Here is a 24,688-nt window from a genome sequence, read left to right as displayed (position 1 = left end):
ACTTGCAATTCTCTTCCGTTTCTCGACATTCTGGTCACATGTAACACATTCAACTTCAATACTACGGTTTACTGTAAGCCTTCATCGGTTTGCCTTCCACCACACTTCAAATCATGTCATCCGACTAAACAAAAGTTAGCTTCATTTTATTCCTATGTTTTCCGTGCTCTTGAAGTTTGCTCCTCGAAGCTATCCCTTGATGAAGAACTAAATTACTTAAAAGCAATAGCTATTGACAGGGGCTTTTCACCCAACATTATTAATCAAGCAATTAAAAAATTCTCCTCTTAACATACCAAAAGGCACACTCTTGTTTTAGGAGATTATGAAAATTCTGTTGTCATTCCCTTCTTGCCATCAATTAGCTATAAAGTTGCACGTATTTTGCAGAAATTTAACTTTCGGGTTGTTTATTCTCCCATCAATAAAATTCCGAGTTCCATACTCAAGGACCCCATTCTGGATATGAATTCTTGGGGTATTTACAGGATTCCTTGCCAGTGTAGTTTAATTTACATTGGCCAAACTAAGACAGCCTTAAAAGGAACACGAGGAATATGTTAGAAAAAAGAAAACACAGAAGTCTTCTGTTGCCCAATATGGTTAGTCCGAAAATCACACTTTCAATTTTTCTGCTGCCAAAATTATTCAAATATCATCTTCCATTGGTGAACTCGATTTTCTAGACACATCACACATTCAAAAAAATCTATCTGTTCTAGTTAACGACCCTAATTCCAATCCATCTTTGCCTTCATCCTTTAAAGAAATTATGTTTTAGTTCTGGTTTCATCAACAGATGGCGCCAGTAGCTTATCTCCTGTCCAGGTTTTCTTATCTTATCATTATATCTTATCTCGTTCATCTGCGCTTTTGCAGCTGAGGATGATAGTTCGGTAAAAACATCTAAACTAGTCCTGTGCAAATTTGAAAATAAAACGCTGGTTTTTGTTGTTTGACTTTTGAATTAGATATTGGCTAGTTACCTGATTATAACCGACGGCAATGTACTTAAAGAGATGTTCATCGAGAAGGACTTCATCGACTAAGAGAAGCTATGAAACCTCCAAACCAGAAATCTCCAAAACCAGACTACTCTCCAGTAACAGAACACAGAACAAACGACTATTGTTTCAGTTTGCCTTATGCACTCAGCCTCCGGCAAACCTGAGAAATACATTAATAAGTCTTACTATATGTCATCCAACTTTTGTGCGTCTGCTTTATATTATACTGAATACGCTGGATGCATTAGATGTTAAATTCTTTAAAACTGATCTTTCATTCTTTAAGACTTCATTTATAGATTGAGAAATAAAATTTGTAGTTAATTCTAAAGTTTTCGTATTTAAGTAAACAGGCTTGTACGTTATACTTGAAGAATTGATTTAGGAAGCGTAGCAATACAGTTATTTTTTAATCCATTTAGCTCTGCTACGAGCGTTATCTTCACACGAACTAGTTTCTGCATAAAGTACAAGTCAAGTGAACAGCTAAAAGGAAAATCTTATTTATTGACAAAATATTTTCTGTCAGTTTCTTTTTCTGCTGCGTGGGCTTTTCACTAACATAAAGAGAGACGTATTTCCAGTTTCATGTTTCTCTTGTATTTTTATCGATTGATGCTATTTAAAGAGACCAGAACATTTTGCTGAAGAACACAGATGTTTTTTTGCAAGCTGTTTCGAAACTTAGGGAACTGCGGTTTGAAGGCAGAAATAATTTTCCAGAGTTTTTAGTCTGAATTAATTAGCATATGCTATCCTTTTTCATTTAAAATTACTATTTTTATTTTTGTGAATTTTTTTGGTGGTTTTTAATCATTTCTACTTTTGGGCACTTAAAAAAAAAAAAAGAAAATGAATTCCATATGCAATAATTTTCATATCATTAATGGCACGTTTCTTTACTCGTGCTAAAAAAATAGGCAAAAAGTGCTAAAAGAAAAGGTATGAATGCAAAATGGGGAATTAAACCACACAATTCACATATAAAGTAGTGAAGGAGGAAGACATTTGAGGAGGATATATGAGGTAGTTATTGTATATAAATTTGTGCGTAAAGCATAGCAATTCAAGGGAGAAAGACTAATGAATAAATAAATAAAATTTTGCTGCGTTTGAAATGTCCATGTCACATCATTTGTACTTCCTTGTTCGAAGTAAAGGAAGTATTGTAATCGCGAAAAGTTCCGAGTACCATATTTCAACGAAAATATCCATTTTGACCGCTATCGAATGCAATTTAACTATGTTTTTGTTGTCATCTGTACGTAAGGACAGAATAAAGAGCTCTTTTTTCCCAAACGATTTATAAAACTCATTTAAAATGGATTCAGAAGAGATTTTGTTTTCGTGGCATCTGTACGTACGTATGTATCTTGGATAACTCAAACACAAGTAGCCTCAGAACGTTGAAATTTTGTATATAGGACTGCTATAACATGTAGTTGTGCACCTTCCTTTTTGGTTGCAATCGGCCTACCCACTCTATTACTCGGCTCAGTCAGCTCAGGGTTTTTATTCATATATGTTGGTAAATTGTGCATTTTTTGCTTTAAAAATGATTGAATTATGTTGTTCTTATCTTCGGCTTAAGGTTGTTAAGGTTTTTATGCCTTTAGTTAATATGCATGCAATAGTTGCAGAATTATTAATAATATAAAAACTGTTTAAGTGCGCTAAGCCTAATTTTTTTTACCATAGCAGCCACATTCATTTATATTTGAAACTTAGCATAATAGTGAATTAAGTAATTTTCTGCACCTTCAGTGTCTTTTTGCAGATTGGGACCAAAAGTAAAATTTCAGTTCTGTGCACCGAAAAATCTTCCTTCTTGCCCTCTGCCGAATTCCTTGTTTTTGCGTAGAAACTCTAACTGTAATTGTAAAATCTATTTTTAATTGTTTTAAAGGTATTTGGCGTTTTATATTTTTCTATATTTAATAAAGATATTTTGAGTTTTTATGTATTTTTGCCTTTTTGCGAAGTGAGAACGGAATTAATTGAATGAGAAATCTGACTCTAATGAAATTGCAAGAAATAAGTTTAAGTGAAATGCAGGAAAAAAGGCGTATAATTTAATATTCCGTACAAGGAAGTCATGTGATGTACACATCAGCTTTTTTATGTGTTATATAAGTATAGAATAATTTTACTTACTGGAATTGTAATATGAAAGCCCGAGTTTATTCAAGGTTAAAGGAAATTATAAGCTGCAAATTATTACTGCTAATAGGGGGAAAACATAATTTTATTTACAAACATCTCAAAATTTTAAATCCTTTTAAATCTGATAATCAGCCAACCTGTTTTGAAAAATATTAGAAATATTAGCTGCGATTTCGAAGATAAAGATGCAAAAAATTCATCTGCAAGCTATGTTATTGAATATCCGTAAAACATTCATGCTGTTTGAATTTCAAATTCATATCGAAATAAAATGAAAAATAAAAAAAACGCATATTCTGATTTTTGTTACAAAAACAATATTTGCATATCATCATTATATAATTGATAAATAGCATAGTGTCTTAAAATACCAGAAGATAGATCTGAACTTTATAAGATTAAGTTGGTAAAGCCCACTCGTAATCCATTTCTAAACAACAAATGATAGAGTTTAGCAAACTCATTGTACAGCTCTTTCGCACCGCGAAAACTATGAGACAATATTTTCTGATTTAGGGTGATATTGTGTTCGTATCGATTAATGCTATTTTTAGACACTTGTATGTATTGCGAACGATTCCTTTAACTCGGGTTGGTATTTCTAGGACGATGCAGTTTAAAACCAAATTACAGCATTAATGTATTTTTTCTCGTGCCGTATGAACTGACACGTCACGTTAAAGTTTTTCTCCTATTATTATTTTCTTAAAGTTTTTTCCATCTCTAATTTTTTCTAATTTTATTTCTAATGAACTGATATGCTTCGATTAATAAGTTCAGCAGAACAACATCAAAACACTTTATTATAACATATTGGAGTAAATAGTTTTTTTTTCCCCGAATGGCAGATTGTGAACATTTACAAATGTAACCCATTTCATTAATATATACAAAAACGGATGTGGTGGTCTCTTTATTATGGAGGCACCTAATAGGTGGGCCACCATCGCCTTTCCCATGAAGAGACGGACAGTTACAACCATGCCTTCTCCGGGATTCGAACCCAGGCCCTTCGGCATCGCAGTCAGCTTCCCTGATCACTATACCGACTGGTCGGCTTGGAGTAAATATTTGTTCACATAAAACAAACCGCCACCCAGACGGTATAAAGTTTAGGGAAGCCTACTGCGGTGCCTAAGGGCCAGGTTCGAATCTCTGAGAAGACAAGGGTATTTGTAAATGTATAGTGGCCGTGCGACATGGGGACATTCTAAATATGCGGCGAGCCGAAAGTTCTTTTATGTGGTTCGGCGGAAAGGGAGAGGGGTGAGAGACTGTAGGCTTTAGCAACCATTCTTCCATGTAAATGAACACGCCAACAATCACATAAAAAGAACAGAACATAACAAAAGCTCAACGTCAGGTTAACAATGATAACTCTAGCATGTTTTCGCCTTAAAACAAACAGGATTTGAAACATAGAAACTTTTACATTCACAGCTCAACAGGCAACAGGCCTGAGCAAGGCCAGGAAAACAGAACGAAAGTAATTAAAACCAACGACTCGGTCATGCAGAAATACGCAAAAGAAAAAGCTTTATATACAGCTGTATCTTAAATTTGATTGAAAAGGAATATTCGAAATTTGAATAAATTTAAAGTACGAGTAATAACAAAACCTAGAAATACGCAATAATAAAAGCAAGAATTTCTGAGCTCGTGTGTGTGTCACGCCGCATATAGAAAGAAAATCGCAGAGAAGGAAAATCCGATAAACAGTTCTGCAAAATGGGTCCGCTAGCACCTCAAAGTGGCTTACAGAATTTCACTCTTATATATATAGGTTATAGAAGGTGGAAAACCTTCTATACCAGTCCCATTCTCAAGCTGTGGTCGATGGATCCTCAGAAGTCGGCTAGAAGACTTTTCAAACTTATGTTTTAGTTGTTATTTATTATCATCATGAAAAATACAACAAAAATGACACTCCGTTTAATTGGTTAATTATTAAGGGTCCTGCAAAGTACATATCGGAAAGCGGTCTCAAATTCATTATGTTTAAGATCCGTTGTTTTGAACGCAGTTTAATTTTAATGTACCAGGTTAAAATCTCGCATTCCAAAGCGCTGGTGGAGCAAGATTTCTTTTCATCCTCTATCAAATGATTCGATTCGAGACCATGGGCCTTATAAGAAATATAGAATTATAAGATCCCTTTCTTGTGAGTTTGATGTATAAGGTATTTCTCCCACCTCCCTAGCGTGCCTTCGTGGTGTAACGGTAGCATGCTGGGTCGGTATTCCAGAGGTCCGTCTTTCGATTCCCGGAGAAGGCGGTTGCATATTTTTCATCTTTTCTGCCCCTAAAAAAATCCTAATGACTCTACAGATGTTTGAAACAGAATGATGTCACTTACTTCATTTACGCTGAGTAGGAAAAATTTCTCCCCTTTAGTCATCAATTTTATTGCACTTCTGCGGGCATTTCCAAAGTTTCATATTTTTTTCTTAAAATAGTTTTTCTTTTCTCCCTGTGCAAAGAACGGATACACTACGTACATACCTGTACTTTGCGCAGAGCGGGTTCTCATCGAGGATAATGTTGATGATTGCTTTCGATGTGAGGGGGATTTTATAGTGAACTTTGTCTATTCGCATCAGACAAGACCGTTATTGAGATGTTTTGAAGCTGCTGAATCAGGATATTAATGTTATACTGAAGCTTATGTATAAAATGATCTTAATATGACCTTCAGTGTAACGTCAATATCAGGTACAGGTAAGTAGGCGGGTCATCAGAATTTCACCATTTGTCGTAATATGATTCCGCCACACTTACAGCGCGACCCCACACCAGTGTTTGACGGAAAACAAACAGGACAACGGATCCGAGGCTCTCCCTACTATGCCCTTCCTGGTGTCTACACTAGACGTCCAAGATGTGTTCTAGAAAACGACACAAAATGTCCAAGATGTGTTTTAGGTGATCACGGTAGATGCCAAAGATGTGTCAAGCTATATACAAGATGTCATCTAGATGTCTTTCCAAGACTTAAATACCATGAACAGCAAATTCAATTCGAAGATGAAATAAAATACCTAGGATGCGTTACACAGCCATATCAATTTTATCTCTCATTTTAATTATGCGGAAAAAAATGGTTGAAGGCATTTTGAATTAATACAGAAAAAACGTTTTCTGGCCATACGTTGTCCAGCAAAAATGCTACCGTGAGAGCAATTTATGGCAATATTTTTATTCCTATCATGTATGTCATAGCTACATGGAGTCACAGAGTGACGGAGCTAGTAAAGTTGGGAATGAAACTAGATTCTTTCCAAAGGGATTGACTTTTACCAGATATTTTAGAACCGTCTCCACTGCAAGAATGTTAGCTGGCGTGCTCCTCTCTCTGGGTATTACCTTTTTTACTACGAAAAATGTTTACTAAGGACAAGGGAGAATAGATTTTCAAACGTACGAAGACAGAATAGTGACCCGCTACATGTGAAACATTTGACATAAATATGATATACTGAGCCAAAAGGAATCTGATAGATTATCAAAGAAAGATTCCTAAAGTTGGAGAACTTAATATTTATATATAGATGAGTCTAGTGTGGGAAAAAGTGTATCCTTTGCTTTGGTAAGGTTATCCAAAGGGGCAGTTTGCCAAGAAGGGCTATTAATTTCGTTTTGCCATTTTGCGTTCATTCACTATAAACGTCGAATCACTTTTAAATTGTTGCCATCAGATATTAGAACCCCGTATTCTTTTTAAAGAAATTAAATAATGAAGAATTTTCATAAATGTATGTATGTTTCTCGCACTGTGATAAAACAACGGTACCTAGAGCAGCACAATTTTTAATAACGTACGTCAGCACCTGAACATGGGCATCTGGAAGTCCAAATTTGAAATATGGAATTTGTTTTATTATCTATTTCACATTTTGTAAAGCATTTATGAGTTTTCGATTAGAAACTCGACGATTTCAAAGCCAGCAGGGGCAACGCAGATCCAAAAAAAAAAAAAAAAAAAAAAAAAAAAAAAATTATCTCCAGCGCGAGACTGTGTATAGGAAATTCTAAAGATATGCTCTTTTAAATACTTTGTGATATTGTTGTTGAATTGAATTTTATGTTTTAAGTGCAAAGAAAATTTTTTCTACAAAATTTCCCCTTTGGGCTAATAATATATTACCAAGGCAAAGGATACACTCTTTCCCACACTAGACCCATCTGTATAAATATAGAGTTCTCCCAACTTTAGGACTATTTCTTTGATAATCTATTAATTTCAAATATAAATTGAACACGTATAATTCAGTTTTCCAGGCAGATGTAGCAGCTCTCTTATACTCATTGAAACGGTTAAAACGAGACTTAATAATAGTCATTATATAAATACTTATATTAATAGTCTTTCTATCCTGCAGGCTACCCAGACCAGTCCAATCAACTAATTTTGAAAATCAAGCATTACGAGCTGCCCAGAAACATAATAGTATCTTCACTTGGGTGAAGGTACATGCAGGCATCTTGGGAAATGAGAGAGTCGATACCCTGGCTGAGGAAGCAACAGTTCAAAACGAAATAACGGTTCTAAATGACAGATGTAAAAATGGACAGAATCGGAGAGGAAGAAGAATTACGAAATACGTCCAAATTTAAAAAGGATATATTTACAATGACACTGACTTAAACCAACTTTTAACGTGTCACGGCCATTTTCCATCCTATCTCAGGAGGTTTAAATTACGAGACTCCGACCTCTGCAGTAACTGCAGCGAGATAGGCGAGGCAAAGTATTTTGTGGAGACATGTAGACTTTTTAATGACATCGGGAGTGATTTTTCAGAAAATAATAATTTTAACACTGAATTAATTTTAAGAAATATTGACAAATCGAAAAGATTTTCATGAAAAATAATGAAACATATAAACTGCAATAAATTATTAGTGGGTATTCTGCTTTAGTGTGTGCATGTTATTTACGCCTTTTTTTCCCATTGTGTTGAAGCCAAGAATGATCCAGCCATGTATCATAAGACCACTTCGTGGCCAAGCAGGCACAGTCAGTCCCCTTAATTAACTAGCCAACCATCAGCCATTCCGGAAAACTTTCGGCTTGCCATTATTTTTAAGGGCATTTATGCCGCACAGATTCAGCACAGTTACAAACATCCATGCCTTTTCCAAGATTCAAACGCACGTCCAGCGATAAAGCAGTCAACATCGCTGACCATTTTTACGATCAACAGTGGAAGGCTAAATTTAATATCAGTCAGATCACTGTTTATAATAAAATGATATTGCATTATAGCATGAAAAAAATTGCCAAGGCGGTATTTGTTTGAATTGCGAAACTACAAATGTTAATCATACTCATGTTAATCATACTCATGTTAATCATTCATCATTAAGTCAAATCATTCTAGGCTCTTTGTTAAGAAAGTGTCCGAAGATCCCATGATCTTATGTAGCATAACGTGAGTAACAGATTATTGTACTGAAATTTAATTCTCAAGTCTTATTCAGCCTGAATTTATATGTTTAAACTATTTTAAGAAATAAATACTTGATTAAAAAGAGGAAGAATGGGGAACAACTAAACAAATAACTGTTAATTAAAACATTGACATTCATCTTGAGAATTTTCAGATTATAGATAAAAAATCGAAGTTTTATTTTAGGTTATTTTCTAGGATTTGGAAACGAAAATGTTTTAGTTGGCAGATGACTTTAATTTCCATCATATTAGCATAATAATTTAGGTAGTAAAGTGTGTAGATAACTACTTTTTAATAACTGAATTGCATTACTGCTATTTGAATTTTATGATTTCTTTTTTCCTCCTTGTAGGCTGCCTCACAAAGATGGTTGCCACAACAGGATACATCAAACTTTATGTTTTGCTCATAATTGCGGCATCGTTCTCTAGTTTTACCTTCGTACACGCAGAAGATTCCTCGAAATCAGACGAGAAAGATGCCTCTATTTCGGATGATACCAGTAGTCAAGAAGACAGCAAAGGTGAGGAAATTTAAATACTTGAAGATCTTCAACTATCGTCTTTTAAATCTCTTTAAGATTATCAGGGCGCACAAATAGTATGTTACGTCATAAGAATGGCGTAATTACTACTAGATACTAGTTTTATATTCAGAGATATGTATCGTGGTTATTAGGACCTATTTTAAGTTTTAGGCTAAATTTAAAATTTTTCTTTGTGGAATCAAATAAGAATTGTGGCTCTGATCCACATCTGAGAAAATGGTTGTCTTAAAAGCAGAAGTTTGCAGTTGTAATTATTTTTGATCTTACGTTTAATTATCATTTTTATCTTTTTTATTCATAGCCTTAAATCCAAATAAGTAATTAGTAAAACAGAAATTTGAGGTTTTGATAGATTATTTTCATACTTTGTTTTGACTTCGATAAGAAATTTAATGTAAATATGTACAAAGATCTTGTATTTTTTCAATTTTAATTATTTTTCCTATTTCTATATTCTCTTTTTACTATTTTATAAATTAATAACTGGTAAATCTGGCTGTTACAAAAAAAAACTGGCGCCTTCTAGTTTCTAAGGCGTATTGCACCCCGATTATGTAAAGATTACGTGATCTTTTATAGCATATACCTTTTTCCTATTCCAAAACTTTCTTACTTGTTTTCATACTTCCATAAAAACACTTTTTTTTTAATTCTCAGCAATTTTAAGCTGATAAAAAAGAAAACAAGAAAAGCCAAACAAGTTCTGAAAACTTAGTTGAATTAAATTTAATCTCTTTTTGCATTTAAGTGAGTTCTCTCCGTAATTATGCAACGATGCCAATGTTTGCACCATGAGTGGAATGCTTATTCTTTAAAAGCCTTTTAACTGGAATTCATCTAGCGCTTTCTGAAACAAAGCTTAAATGGCCTCAATTTAGATATTTTCTCATTTGATAGTAATGAGTTTGATTCATTCCTATAAAATATGAAACAAATTAATAAGTCTCAGAACGAAAAACCTCAGTTTCAACATAAACAAAAAAAAAAAAAAATCTGATGTGGACACCACATGACTTTCTTTTATGCCTATTAAATTATATACATTTTTTGCTGCACTTCATTTATTTCCTCGAATTATTCTAAATTAATTGAGCCTTGAAGGCAAATTACAAATGACATAAAAAATTTCAAATTTTTAATTTAAGTATCCTGTTCAGTAATTGTCGTACGAGAGTAAAAATTCTTATAATTTTATTTTTTCATAACAAGTACAAAATTTTCCCAAAGATAGGTATAGAAAACGGAAGACCGCTTTAAAAGTTAGGTTTCGTTGATTTTCTAAATTTTTTTTTTTTTTTAATTTGATATTACCAAAATGCGAATGTTTCCGTCATTTAAAACACTTCTGTAATTGGAAGTATATTAAGCAACGATTGCAAAAACAACGGCAAGGTAAGAACTTTTAAGCGGGTAAGGGGTATTTGAGAGTAAATGTACATGATGTTTGGTACTGCTGGTTGCAATAAAAAAGGGAGGTGCACAACTAGGTGTTATAGCAGTAACCCATTTAAACAATTTCAACTTTCTAAGGCTTTTTGAGTCATGCAAGATACATATATACGTGGCTATGTACGTACAGATGTATTCGCTCAATTCTGGAACGAATTAAACTCGTATCTCGAGGTTCCACTGTACATGAATGTCCTAAACCAAATAATAAAAATTCCAGTTTTGAAAATAATAGTTGAATATTTTATGGTAATATGCAGCAAATAATGTTTACTTTTTCTTTGCAGGTTCACGAATGAAACCGGAAATGCAATAATATTACTATTATGTTATATAACTAAACATAAGATATTGATTTCTTTTTTTTTTTTGAATTAACATTTTTTGGAACGTTTTGGAATACTTTTGACGACTAAAATCACTATAGCATGCCGTCAAAAGAGTACGTAAGAGTAAACGGCTCATGCAATTTACTGTGTGAAAGTGGTAAAATTGAGAATTTATTTTTCTACAAAGTGAGGTATACGAAATTCAAGGAAAATTAAAACTCTAGTGTTTGTTTTTATTTACTACAACTGGTTTTATGTGATATAACTCATAATGAGATGAAAGATTTCAAGTCTAGCATGTTTTCTTTTTACATTAAATTTTCGTCAGAGGTATTTCAGAATTTCTTCCTTTTCAGAGAAAAGATCTCGAGAAGAAATTATGTTCGGTAATCAACAGAACAAACCCAACGGTCTCGTTGATGACTTGATGGGAATGGCAGACAATTTGGATGACGATGAAAATTATTCTCTTAGGCTTCCGGACAAAAAGTCAAATGCATCTCAGCGTAAGTATTTCAGTGAATTTTATCATTATCCGAAATGAAGATTTCTTTTTATTTTTACTTGGAACATAGTCAAGAATGTAGACAAAAGATTCAAAAATTTATATATATATATATTAAAAAAAAGTAACATTTTTATGCAACAGTAGTAAACCAGCTCATATATCTGCAGACTTAAATTACTGATCTCAAGCTAAATTCCATCATAAACGCTCTTAACCACCGCTTTTAAAATCTAATTGGACCTTCAGATTAATACTAGATAGAAATAAATGAAAAGGATACTTATTATTTTCTGACTTAGAGTAGATATAGATTTAATTACCAGTTATGGAAAAAAGCAGAAATACGAGTAACATATTTTTGGCGATTTATGAAAGTATCACTCTCTCTCTATATATATATAAAGTATCACTCTAATTTTGATACTTTCATAAATAATTCATAATTTATTAATTATAATTTAAAAAAATTCAAATCTAATTGGAGCTTCAGATTAATACTAGATAGAAACAAATTCAAAGTATACTTATTAATTTTTGGCTTAGAGTTCATACACATTTAATTACTAGCTATGAAGAAACAATAACATATTTTCGGTGTTTTATGAAAGTATGTCTCTAACTTGCGTAAACGTTTAAATAAAAATTATTGATTAAACATAAAAAAGCTCAAATCTAATTGGAGCTTTAGATTAATTCTGGATAGAAAAATATCAAAATATATTTATTAATTTCTGCCATAGAGTAGGTACATATTTAATTATTAGCTAAGGAAAAAAACAAAAATGACATATTTTCGGCATTTTATGAAAATATGACTTTAATTTGCGTAAACTTTAAAATAAAAATTGCTGAAGTTTGAAATGCTGAATTAAAATGTGTGATTAGTGGAGGAGGTAAGGCAAAAAGAATCAGCGTAATATTTATAAAATGCAAAAACTGAATTGAGTACTTTTGCAGCTGAAGAGGAAGGTTATATATTTAAATTTTCTAAACCATCCAAGCAATTTTATGAATATCACGCTGATTCACGTTGCTGCTCTGTCAATAATTGTTATTCAGCATGTGATTTTAACTCTGAATTTAAAATGTATACGTTTAATGTTCGTACTAGCAACAGAAAGTGAGTTTCATTTTGATTCCGAAATTTTCTTGTATGTAGCTAATGACTGAAAATGTCAATTGCCACGGCTTCGTAGAATATTAAGATATACTTGTCTAACACAAAAGAAGAAAAGATCTTGTCCTAGTATATTTTATTATTTCCTCAACTGATTAGGAATTAGCATAAATAATCAAAAGATGAATTAACTGTATGTTTTTCATCATTTAATCTTTTATAGCATTATAATTTTATATAAATATTACCATTTTATATAAATAGAATAACGCAAAATGAATTATGCATGTTGCAATAGTAGATTGCACTGAATTATTAGAATATATATTCAAGACAATTTGATCCTAGAGTTTTCAATGTCCATAAAAAATTCATTGATTAAAGTCAAAATATCCATGTTGCATAATAACTGGCCAAATATTGCTTTTTAATGCACCGGCCAAAAAAAAAAAAAAAAAAAAACTGCGAAAGGATAAAGGAATTCAGATATCTGGTCTTCCCTCGAATCAAAGTAAAAGAAAACAAAAATACCCTATCAGCTGAAACGTAATTTAATTACTTTAGCTTTTTGAAACCATAAAAAATAAATAAGAATTAAATTTACTTGCAAATCTGAGATTTAGGATAGCGTGGATTGGTCTGCACAATAAAGCAAAATTTTCCAGATTTCTGGATGATAGTTTGAAATCTTTAAAACGGGAATATGGATAATTGGAAATTGAATCACTCCTTAAATTATTCTGAAAGTGTGTATCTTAGACGATGTACACTGAGAAAAAAAATAATAAATAAAAGAGACAGTTCTATATCTCCCGTTCTACTGGGCTGATTGTCGAAATTCAAATTGCGTTTTTCTTGTCTCGAATACACGACTTAGGATATATACTAGATTAATATATAGCATTGTTATAATATAGGTATTTTGACACAAAATCGGACTTTTTCTGAAATGACATGCCACGTTTTTCTCCATATTTCGATTGTACGACTCAAATTATGCACAACTGCCAAGTTTTGTAAAAATCGCTCGAGTAGTTTTTAAAAAATTAGCTCTCAAAATGTTAGCTCCTCAATGCTAATTGAATTTCATATATATTATTAATATCTTTTTTTTATTAAACTTACTTAATTCCTTCTTGCAGAATTCGAAATTTAGGCTTAATCCAAATATAATTCGCACATTTTTTATGATTTATTTTTTAAATTTGTATTTTTAAATATTTTTTAAAAATTTTTCGAAAAGATTTTTGTTATAAAAAATTTTTGCTATAAAATTTTTAACATCATCTTAAAGTGTATGTATTTCTAGGCACACCTGAAAAAAAATTAGAGTTTTTATGCAAAATTTTCTAAGATATACATGAATTTACATACTGGCCCGTTTTGAAATTTGGCATCTGTTTTTTTTTTTTTTTTTTTTTTTTTTTTAGCGACAATAACGCAAAACGATAATACTCACTTTGTTAAAATTATTTTGAAAAGTATGAACGATAACTTTTCTCCCTCTCTTCTACAATGATAAAAAAGAAAGGAAAGTAGGTTGCTATAAATTAAGAAGTTCGCCAAGTAAATTATTCTTGGCGAAAACTGGAAAAAATATGCCAAGATAAATTTTTGAATTTCTCCATAAATTTTCCCACCAAATTTTACAAAATTTAATATTTAGGCATAATTTGAGTGGTAGAATCGAAATATGGAAAACAATTGACATGCTATTTCAGAAAATGTTCGATTTTGTGTCAAAATACCTATGTTAGAATGATAAGTTGCGCTTTCGAGATATGAAAAACGCAAGCTGAATTGCGTCAATCGGCCCAGTAGAACGGAGATATCGAACTATCCCCCCCCTTTTTTTTTTTGCATTGTACCTATGATTCTATTTAAAGAATTGTTCCATTAATATTTTTTTTTTTTTTTTTTTGTTAAAACTTTTGTGTTTACAAACAAATGATATCGGGAAAAAAAAAAAAAAAGAAAGGAACCGCTGGTAATTTGCAGGATATCGCAAGATGAAACTGTCTATTTAAAAGATCCGAAATTTTTTGTACTACAAACTCTAATAAAAACATATGTGCTGTATTATCACCTAACTACACTTAATCTAGAGATTTTTAACTTAAATCTAAATTCCATACCCAGACGGATAGATGTTAAATGTCAATCTGCCATAGCGATTAATCCATATTAAACCATGTTCAATGGCTGAGTACTAATTACTGGTTTCCACATCAGTGTAGAAACACAGCTCATTAGTAACATAACTTGGCATTCCAATTCACTTTCATTTATTATGCCACTTACTTGCATATTATTATAGCGAGTGAGGAGATTTGCAATGAGAGAATCGACTGCAAAGAACCGAAAAGAATGTTAAAAAAATATTAGAATTTTTAACCTTTTAAAATAAAACTGAATTTCATCTAGCTTCTCGCAGTCTAAATGTAACATACGTATCTATTGAATAATCTCCATTTCCTTTCAATACTAAAGCTGACGATCAAAAAGAAGATGAAACGGCAAAAGATGAAAAGAATGAAAAGAGAACAGCTCGCCCGGCAGATGAAGATGAACAGAATGATATGATGATGGGCTCTGGTGCTGAAAATTGGTACAACACTGTACCCGTGTCTTCCAGTGCTTTACAATATCTCGCCAATTCGCCCACAAGGCAAAGCCTGGGTAAGTATTTTCCTACTGATAAAGCGTAACATTAAAAAGAATGGTTTTCTGAACAGTTCTACCAAATTCGGCTTGATATTCGATAGCACTCTTTTCTTTTCTACCGAACTTTATTACCAAATTTATCAATTTTAGAAAATAAAATGTATTTGAAGAAATTTTGCCAAATTTCCCAACAGGTTATCTGTCTATTCTGTATAATTCCTCTCAACTTTCCTTCTTTTTACACCAGTAAGTAAATAAGCAACTCCAATAATAACTCTGAATGAACTTTCAACTAACACTAATGTTTCAGACATTTTTACTACACAATTCTTTCCTGTTATATTGCTATTGGATATACAGTCCTTTCCGATATTACCTTATTACCTAGAATCGCATGCGGATAATACAACTTGAGGTAAAAGAAACAAAATGTGTTATTTCTTCAAAACTTAATGCTTGTTAATTAACGCTGTAAGAAATTATCTCATTTCCCGTACATGCATTTGTGGTGTACATGGTTAGGACATCCATCTAACATTAGAAGATCCGGGTTTCAAATCCCGGCAAGATCATCATGTTTACCATTTTCCTCTCATCGAAAAGATTGATAGTCTCTATAACATAGCGTGGCTATCAAATATATGTATAAATATACGTGATGTACGATTTTGATTTACATACACATATATTTCCGTAAAAGTAAATACATATAGTCTTACACATTTATACTTCGTGTGCTACGTAGAATGTTTAGTACATTTTTAATCTGTTTTTAATTTCTGTTTACTGAATGCATTAAAATGGCATTAAGTATTCGCTACCAAATGCATATTTAAAAAATTTCTTCATGCTATGTAATCCTATACTCGATTTCCTCACTGTGGAAAGCTTTAACCCCTAGAAAACCGAAGCCTTCGCTAACCTGTATGCTTAAAATACCGAAACGCCCGTCACCGTTCATTACCCGTCCCGTCCGTTTCCTCCTCTCTCACTCCATTAACCCATAAAGAGGTGTGGAGATTTCAAATGAAATTCTTTCTACTTACTAACAAAGAAGCTTCCATCAGCCTTTCAGGACAATCTGTCTGCAATAAACTGATACAATGCATTTGGAAAAACTGCACATGCTAGTGCATACGTTAGAGAGAGGAAAGAAAGCAGCATCGCAATCTCGACAGTTTCGACGGTAGTGGACGTTTGAATGAAAGGCTGTCTCGAACGTTTTGGCCTTCAAAGGGTTAATTTCATTACGGTTCAGTAAAATCTCCATCAATTACTTATTTCTCATACAACTGTTGAATGTTTTCAGGAAATTAAATTTGAGCTTAATTTCGGGCCTTGAAATGTGGAATATGTTTAAATACATATATTATTTTGTTTTATGTTAATTCTAAAAGAGAAACAGACTCATGTGCATATAATTCCTATCAATTGCCTCACGTATATATGATTAAAAATGTTTGCTATTAGGCATTGCATTCGTGTTCTTGCATTTAAATATCAAACGCTGCTGAATTTTAAGTAAGATTTCTTTTTGAATGAAATGCTTAAATCATTTGCAAAAATAATCGGATTCAATGAGTCCAGTATGAAATTAAGATTTCCTAAATTTTTCTGTAGCGCCAGAAGAGTTCGCTAACAGCCTGTACGATCAAGAAGATCTGTATCGTCGTAAGCGTCAACTTCTAGGTCATCCTCTGAATCTACGAAAAAGGAGCCTTCGCAGTTCTATCGGCCAGATGATCCAGAAACGAGGCATTCGAACTCCTAGACGGTCCATGAGGCTCAAAAGACAGGTGGACATGGATGACTTACTCTCACTGTTCGGAAATGACGGATACCAGGTGCGTTGAAAAAAATTTTAAAAAGTTTTTAAAAAAATTTTTAAAAAAAGGATAAAAATCTGAAAGGTTTTAGATTTTAAATTGCGTTCAAAGGGGCGTTTTTTTAACATTTTGACTGTTATCTTTATTTATTAAATATCACGTCCTGCGCACTTAAACCATAAACTTCAGTTCAAGAGCAATATCGTAAAATAATTTTAAAATGAGCATATCTTTAGAATTGCTGATGCACAGTCTTGTTGGCGGGAGATAAAAATGTTTTTTCTGTACAACGTTACCATTGCTCGCTTTGAAATCGTTGAGTTTGTTTATCAAAAATTCGTTAAAGTTTTACAAAATATGAAATCGATAATAAAACAAATTCCAAATTTCAAATTTGGGCTTCTACATGTCCATATTGGCAGTAGGATTGCGTCATTCAAAATTCGATGACTCTCTGTACCGTTGTTTTATCACAATGCGAGAAATATACATACATTTATGCAGATTTTCATTATTTAATTTCTTCAATTATAATGCAGAACTCTTAACATTTAGTGACAACAGTTTGAAAAGAGAACCGACATTTATAGTGAACCAACGCAAAGTCGCAGAGCGAAAACAATAGTACTTCAAGGACAAAGCCCCTTTGGACTAAAAGGATTAACTCCAATTTCTCTCATGTAAATATTGATATCTGAGCTGATGATTTCCAAATATATGCATAACTACATTTAGAGAGTCCAAGTGAGGCCTTCCTTTTGTACGACTTTGTATAAAACTTATTTCTCATTTGTATAATCCTACAAAATAGTTTTAGGAAGTTTTCGTAGGGCATATATTACTTATGGAGGGTTATGTATGAAAAACCAGTAAATTTTATATTGACATCGCCTTAAATATAGATCCTCTTATAAATGTAATTCCTTTATTTGCAGACGTATGTCTTCAGATCACCCTTATACTTCTATAAGTATATCAGACAATTCCCACCTATTTTTTTCCAATTTTTCCTCCCTTCCTCATCTTGTATCAAATATCATCGCATATTACATAATGAGAAATTTAGGTACATTTTCATTAGTAACATCATCGTATCATAAAGATACCATAACTTTGGGCCAAAAGGCCAATACCTAGTAACCATGATTTATCTTATATCTGTTATTAACAGACACTAAAATTTGTTTGCTGTTTATCTCGAGGTATTTTGGATTGTTAAATTTAATTTTCCAGCCTTTATATTTAGAAGTGTGTGTCTGTCGCATTGAATGCATTACATTATGTCAGAAATGCATATGTTAAAATTGATTAATTCGGTGATTATGTAGAGTATTAATCATCTTGGTAAGTTTAATAAACTCATTCCATGCATTGTGAATAGTTCGCATCTACCTGTGATTATGTAATTTTCGTAGTGATAAATGTAATAACTTGTACTTAATTAATCAAATCTATCTACAAGACATTAAACATAATCGTTAACCAAAATTTGTTTTACTAATGTACATGATTACCAGTACTTGAATATTGTACAGTGCGCCAAAAATAAATAAATAAATAAAATAAAATAAAATTAAAAAAAATGAGACAGTTCTATATCTCCCCGTTCATTGACGAAATTCAAATTGCGTTCTTCATGTCTCGAAAGCACGACTTAGGATATATATTAGATTTATATATAGCTCTATTCTAACATAGTTATTTTGACACAAAATCGGACTTTTTCTGAAATAACATATAAATTTTTTTCTATATTTTGATTCTACGACTCAAATTATGCCTAAATATGCAATTTTGTAAAATTTGGGGTGAAATTTATGGAGAAATTTAAAAATTTATCTTGGCCCATTTTTTTCAGTTTGCGCCAAGGAAAATTCAATTGGCGAACTTCTTAATTTATAACAACCTATTTTCCTTTTCCGTGAGAGGGAAAAAATCATAACGTTCTTTCTTTCAAATAATGTTCTTTATATTATATTTTTATGTTATTATTTTAAATATTTTTTTTCTTTTTCGAATTTCATTTTAATTGTTTAAGTTGCATGGTTTCTTTCGAATAACTGTTTTAAAAATTTTCATTTACCCATTCGAACTGCGTAGTTTAAATATAAGGTGCATCGTTTATTTATTTATTTATTTTCAAATAGCTTTCTTTATAATTTTTTTGTCACAGTTATTATTTTAGGTAATTTTTAGGCTTTTATTTTAATTGTTTGTGTTGCATTGTCTCCTCAAATTTTCTGTTTATTCATTCGAACTGAGCATTTTAAATATATTTATTAATATAAATTTTCCAGGATTTTATTTTATTTATTTGAATTACGGTGCATCTGAAAACTGAATATATTAAAAGAGAAGATACAGTAAAACACAGTTAACACGCCTTTCAATGTTCCGTTCAGAAAAGATATATAAATGAGAAAGATGTATAACCGACATTTTAACTTAGAATGACTTGCATATATTGCTTTAAATAGCTTTAACATTGTGCTCATTGCTTTACACAATTTTATCATCCTACATTTATTTCTTAAAATGTTAATCATATTTTAGTCAAATATTTTATTTTTGAAATCGCAAGAATCAAATATCATAAGATTAAAAAGTTTAAATTAAAAAAAAATATATACTAAATTTTATGCAAAAAATTATTTTTTTTCTTCTTAATGGCTTGCTCTTTTTCTTCAGGCAATCTGAAAGTATATTCAAAAGTATCCAACTTTTTGAAACACCTTGGTATTTCTAATAGCCAAAATCCCTTCAAATTTTTACTTCCTTTTTTCCCTACATTTCTTCCTTCTACATTTATTTTCAGTGCTCACCACAAGAAAAATTAAGATTTTTTGATTGTTACACTTCCATAAATTTTTCCTTTAAATTAAATTTTGCATGCTTGTCAATTTTTTAAAATAGCAATGACATCAACTGCGTTTCAGTTGAAGACAGCTTTTCATTTTCTAAGCATTTTAACTAACTTTATTTAAAGTTTAAAACAAAGTCAAAAGGATAAATATTTTAATTAAAGGATTTTTTGCTAAATGACAAAGAAATAAAACAGTCCAGCAGTGTTTATTCTGTACCACTGAGTAACCCGATTATTATATCGGCTACAAACAATCTAAATCATATTAAAGATCATGTTTTTTATACAATCTATAACACGAGAGAAAATTAGCTTCTTAAAACATTCTTTTGAAGAGGATTAATGTAAAAATTTATTCTTATATATATAATTTTTAAAGCTGGGACATGACCCAAACTGTCAACGCCCTGTTTGCTTAAAAACATTGTGAAAATTAACATCAAACGAACTTTCTTAGTTATACACAATTCAATTTAGTAAATGCAGTCAAAGTAAAGTAGCAGCCAATAACACGGTGAAGGTAAAAATTTACTCTTACAAATATTTAAAAAAAAAAAAGAAAAAAAAAATGAAAAAGGAAAGAATTTTTAAAAAATATTAAAAATTTGAATAATATCATCTATAATTTTTAAAAAAATAGCTTTTCATGTAGCATTAATAAATATTTATTACGCATCACTGAGGGAAGAAATTTCATATAATTAATTCTCTGTAAAAACTTATTTGAAATTTAAGGTTAAAAATAGCTGTGGCAATTCGATTTAGGTCTGTTTCCGCGATTCCTGTTTGCGCGTTTTTAAAAAATCTTCCTGTTTGCACGAAATCGGGGAGTACAGTCCCCCTCCCAAAGTTCATGGCATGGAGGTAGGAAGTAAGAAGATAAATCCATAATTTTAATTGGAGCGCATCGCAACCCTAAATAGAGCTCCTATAGACTTTTTTAACGGCGTAACCAAACACGAGAACCACTACTGTCACTCTCCTCATAAGTCCTACTCATCTTAAGTTTATTTTGAGGCTATTATCGAATAGCAGTCAGGGAAAATTTCTGCTTGACGGCTAGAATTATATATGCAAGGCATCGCGATCAGTAAAATTTGTACTCTTTCCTCTTTATTTTAATGGAAATGGAAAGTTTTAATGGAAAAGCTACATTTTTCCATTAAAACTTCCTTCCATAACCTCATACTGTTTCAAGAATGATCACTATTCTTTGTGACGCTTTAATCGTTTTATCTCTTAAGATAAAACATTAATTTTATCTCTTAAGACGTTTTATCTCTTAAGACTTAACGTTAATGTTTAAGGTCCGATAATTTTTTTTATTTAGGTATTTAAAAATAATTTAATAATTTATTTTATTTCGGTTGATCTCTACATTTTTTCAATTAAATTTAATTATTAGTCCAAAGGGGCAATTTGCTCAGACGGACTATTAATTTCGTTTTGACATTTTGCTTTGGTTCACTATAAATGTCGATTCACTTTCCAAATTGTTGCCACCAAATATTATCGCCTGTATTATATTTAAAATTAAATAATGAAGAATGTGCATAAATGTATGTATGTTTCTTGCATTGTGATAAAACAACGTACCTAGAGCCATCCAATTTTGAGTAACGTAATCCTCCTGCGAATACGGGCATCTGGAAGCCCAAATTTGGAATTTGTTTTATTATCGATTTCCTATTTCGTAAAACTTTAACGAATTTTCGATTAACAAACTCAACGCTTTCAAAGCTAGCAATGGTGACACTGTACAGAACAAAACAAAAAAAAAAAAAAAACAAAAAAAAAAAATCTCCAGCGCGTGAGACATTTTATCGGAAATTCTAAAGATATGTTCATTTTAAAAGTATTTTACGGTATTGCTGTTGAATTGAATTTTATGGTTTAAGTGCGAAGCACATGATATTTAATAAATAAAGGTATAAGGTATTTCTCCCGCCTTCTTAGCGTGCCTTCGTGGTGTAGTGATCTGCACGCTGGGCGCGGATTCCAGAGGTCCATGTTTCGATTCCTGGCAAAGGGGTTGCTCACTTTTCAAGTCTCCTGCTTCCAAAAATTACCTGACTCTGCAGTAGTGCCCGAACTAAAAGGGTGGTGGATGATGATTCTCCACATCCAAGATTCGGCGATTGGGTACCCTAATCCCCAGTCTCACTTTAAAAGGGAAAGTATATAAGGTATTTCTTCCAACTCCTTAGAGTACCTTCGTCGTGCAGTGGTCTGCGCGCTGGGCGCCTATTCCAAAGGTCCGTGGTTCGATTCCCGGCGAAGGTGTTGCTCATTTTTCTAGCTTCCAAAAAATCCTAATGATTCTACAAAGGTAACACACAAAGCTTTAAAAAATACCCCTTTGGACGTAATGTAAAATCTGAAAGCTTTCATATATATTTTTTTTTTTTTTAATTTTTAGTTATTTTATTATTAATTGATTTTTTTCCTTTTTTCCTCTAAGTTTTTCATAAGGAACCTTTAATTTTAGAAATTAAGCCCTAAAACTATTGAACATTTGTAATTTTATTCTGTATTCAGTTTCCATGAGAAAGTGCTGAATGTACGGAAATTTGAAGTTCTTTAGGTGTTGTGCAATATAAGGTACTTTTATTCGGAAACTCCCTACGTGAAAATTGTCTCGTCGATGCAGATAACTTTAAACCGTATCTTGGCATAATTAACAATTCTACGAACTGAATAAATTTGACCAGCCCAAAATAAGTATTTCGAAGAAAAACATTTTTTTTTTTAAATTTTTTTTTAATTTTTTATTTATTTATTTATTTTTTTAAATTTTGATGGTTTGAAAATAAATACATTTTTTTTTCATATTTTAGGTACAATAATTAAGAATTATTTTTTCCTGAGGTTAAATGTGTAAATATTATGTGCACTAATAATACTATATAAACTAATAAAATGCTAAATAAATGTTCGTAGAAAAAGACCATTTTTATAAAAATCTGATAAGAGTTTCCTGATCATTGAAATATTTAAATTAGGAGAATATGAATTAAGTAGTTTATGGCATAAAGCTATGTTCATAAAAATTCGTGTGTACAGTTATCGTAAAATGAAAGCATTTTGCTGATAAGGCTATGCTTATCTCTCATTCTAACCTATTGTTATCTAGCTGTTTTCAGTTTATTTGTGTTAATATTCTTCCTGTGTTCCAGGAAGCAGTGTTTGAGGAGACCTCGAAATGCGTGCGAGAAGGTCCCGTAGAGGTCAACGCAGGTCATCCTGAAAACCCGAAGGTCAGACTGAGAAATTGGGGAGAGCGAGATGATCCGTCAAGGACGAAGGATGGCTCATTTTATCAGGGTTGGGTAGGGCTCGGCCTATTCTATCTTGATCACAGGGAAGAGGGTGTCAACCTGCTGGGTGAATCCCAAGGAGACCAAGTTTTCGAGGACGAGATAAGGCGCGGTTGACCCTGAATTCTGTCGCTCTGACATAGAAAAGCGAAGCAGGGTCTAAAGCTCTGAAGAGAGAGTGAGTTCAAGGCTGTTTCTTCCCTGTTGGAGAGCCGTTCCAAAATAAGCAAACACAGGATTTCCGAGTGACTTACGGCGCTTTTGAGCGTATTGAAAACTGGAGTTATCTTCTCGGCGTAATTCCATTATTCTTATTAAGCGTTTCCCAGGAAAAAAGAAAATAAGAACATTCGAAAACTAAAATGTATTATCAATAATCCGTTATATTAGGCATTTACTTAGGCAAATTCAGTAAACTTTTTTTAGATATTTGGACTAATTATGCACTATAGTGTCCACTATACACTATGCACTATGTATATGTATATACTACGCACTATATATATGTACATACTATGCACTATATATATGTATATACTATGCACTATATATATGTATAGTACATCCGAACAACCGACAAATTACGATTATTGGGTTGTCACTTTTCCGTAGACAAAATGCATACTTACTTCATTACAAGCTATGAAATTTTGAATCACGTTTCTACCCGATTTGGGTGGCATCTGCCCATATTTGGAATTTGAAATTTATTTTATTCTCTATTTCACATTTTGTAAGGCGTTTATTAGATTTTGATTAAAAACTTAATGATTTTAAAGCAAGCAGTGGCAACACTGTAATGGGGGAGGAAAGAACATTTTTTTTTATCTCCAGCGCGCGAGACTGTTTACCGGAAATTCTAGATGTGCTCATTTAAATATTTTGTGATATTGCTGTTGAATTGCCAAGAACATGATATTTAATAAATAAAGATAACACCCAAAAGGTTAAAATGCGGGTGTAACGTAAAATCTGAAAACTCTCAGATTTTTTTTTTTTTTTTTTCATTTATCAGATTATATTTAAATAAATTTTACGCGGTAGAAAAGTAACAATTTTTTTAGGTCCTTGAAATACTATTAATGAAAAACTATTGTTTCAAGAAAATTAAACAATGAAATTATTTTCTATTTGCTTAATATACCTCTGTAGCTAAAAGAAAATAATAAATTAAAAGTATAAAAGTTGCTAGAAAAAACTCAAAAATTCTTTTCAGACATTTAAATTTAGGCCTGCTATTTTTTAAAGATTTTTTCCATTTCATTAAACTTAAAATTCCAAAACGAATTTACCATAGGGCCTAAAATTTAGCTACGAGCAGCTGTAATGTTATTCCAATTTATCAACCAGTTTTTGTTATTAATAATAATAATTTATTATTATTCCAAAGAGACGTAGGCCCAGAAGGGCTATTAGTCCCGAAACGTCATTTTGCATCGAATCAC

General features: G+C 31.8%; 1 protein-coding gene across 2 annotated transcripts in view; it reads left to right on the top strand.

The window, feature by feature from the left end:
* Positions 1-24,688, top strand: part of LOC118199106 (uncharacterized) — a 110,160-nt gene that overhangs the window by 59,702 nt on the left and 25,770 nt on the right. For both annotated transcript variants that reach the window (XM_035370897.2, XM_035370896.2), the window contains exons 2-5: positions 8,976-9,146; positions 11,305-11,454; positions 15,064-15,252; positions 16,858-17,081. In XM_035370897.2, coding sequence (XP_035226788.1) covers positions 8,990-9,146; positions 11,305-11,454; positions 15,064-15,252; positions 16,858-17,081 — 720 coding nt within the window. In that variant the 5' untranslated portion in view covers positions 8,976-8,989. The remainder of the gene's footprint in view (positions 1-8,975; positions 9,147-11,304; positions 11,455-15,063; positions 15,253-16,857; positions 17,082-24,688) is intronic.

Source organism: Stegodyphus dumicola, chromosome 3 (genome assembly GCF_044657685.1).
Source record: "Stegodyphus dumicola isolate Sdum_Otavi_A_Nest chromosome 3, ASM4465768v1".
Lineage (NCBI taxonomy): Eukaryota > Metazoa > Arthropoda > Arachnida > Araneae > Eresidae > Stegodyphus > Stegodyphus dumicola.
This window is presented reverse-complemented; position numbering and strand designations above follow the sequence as displayed.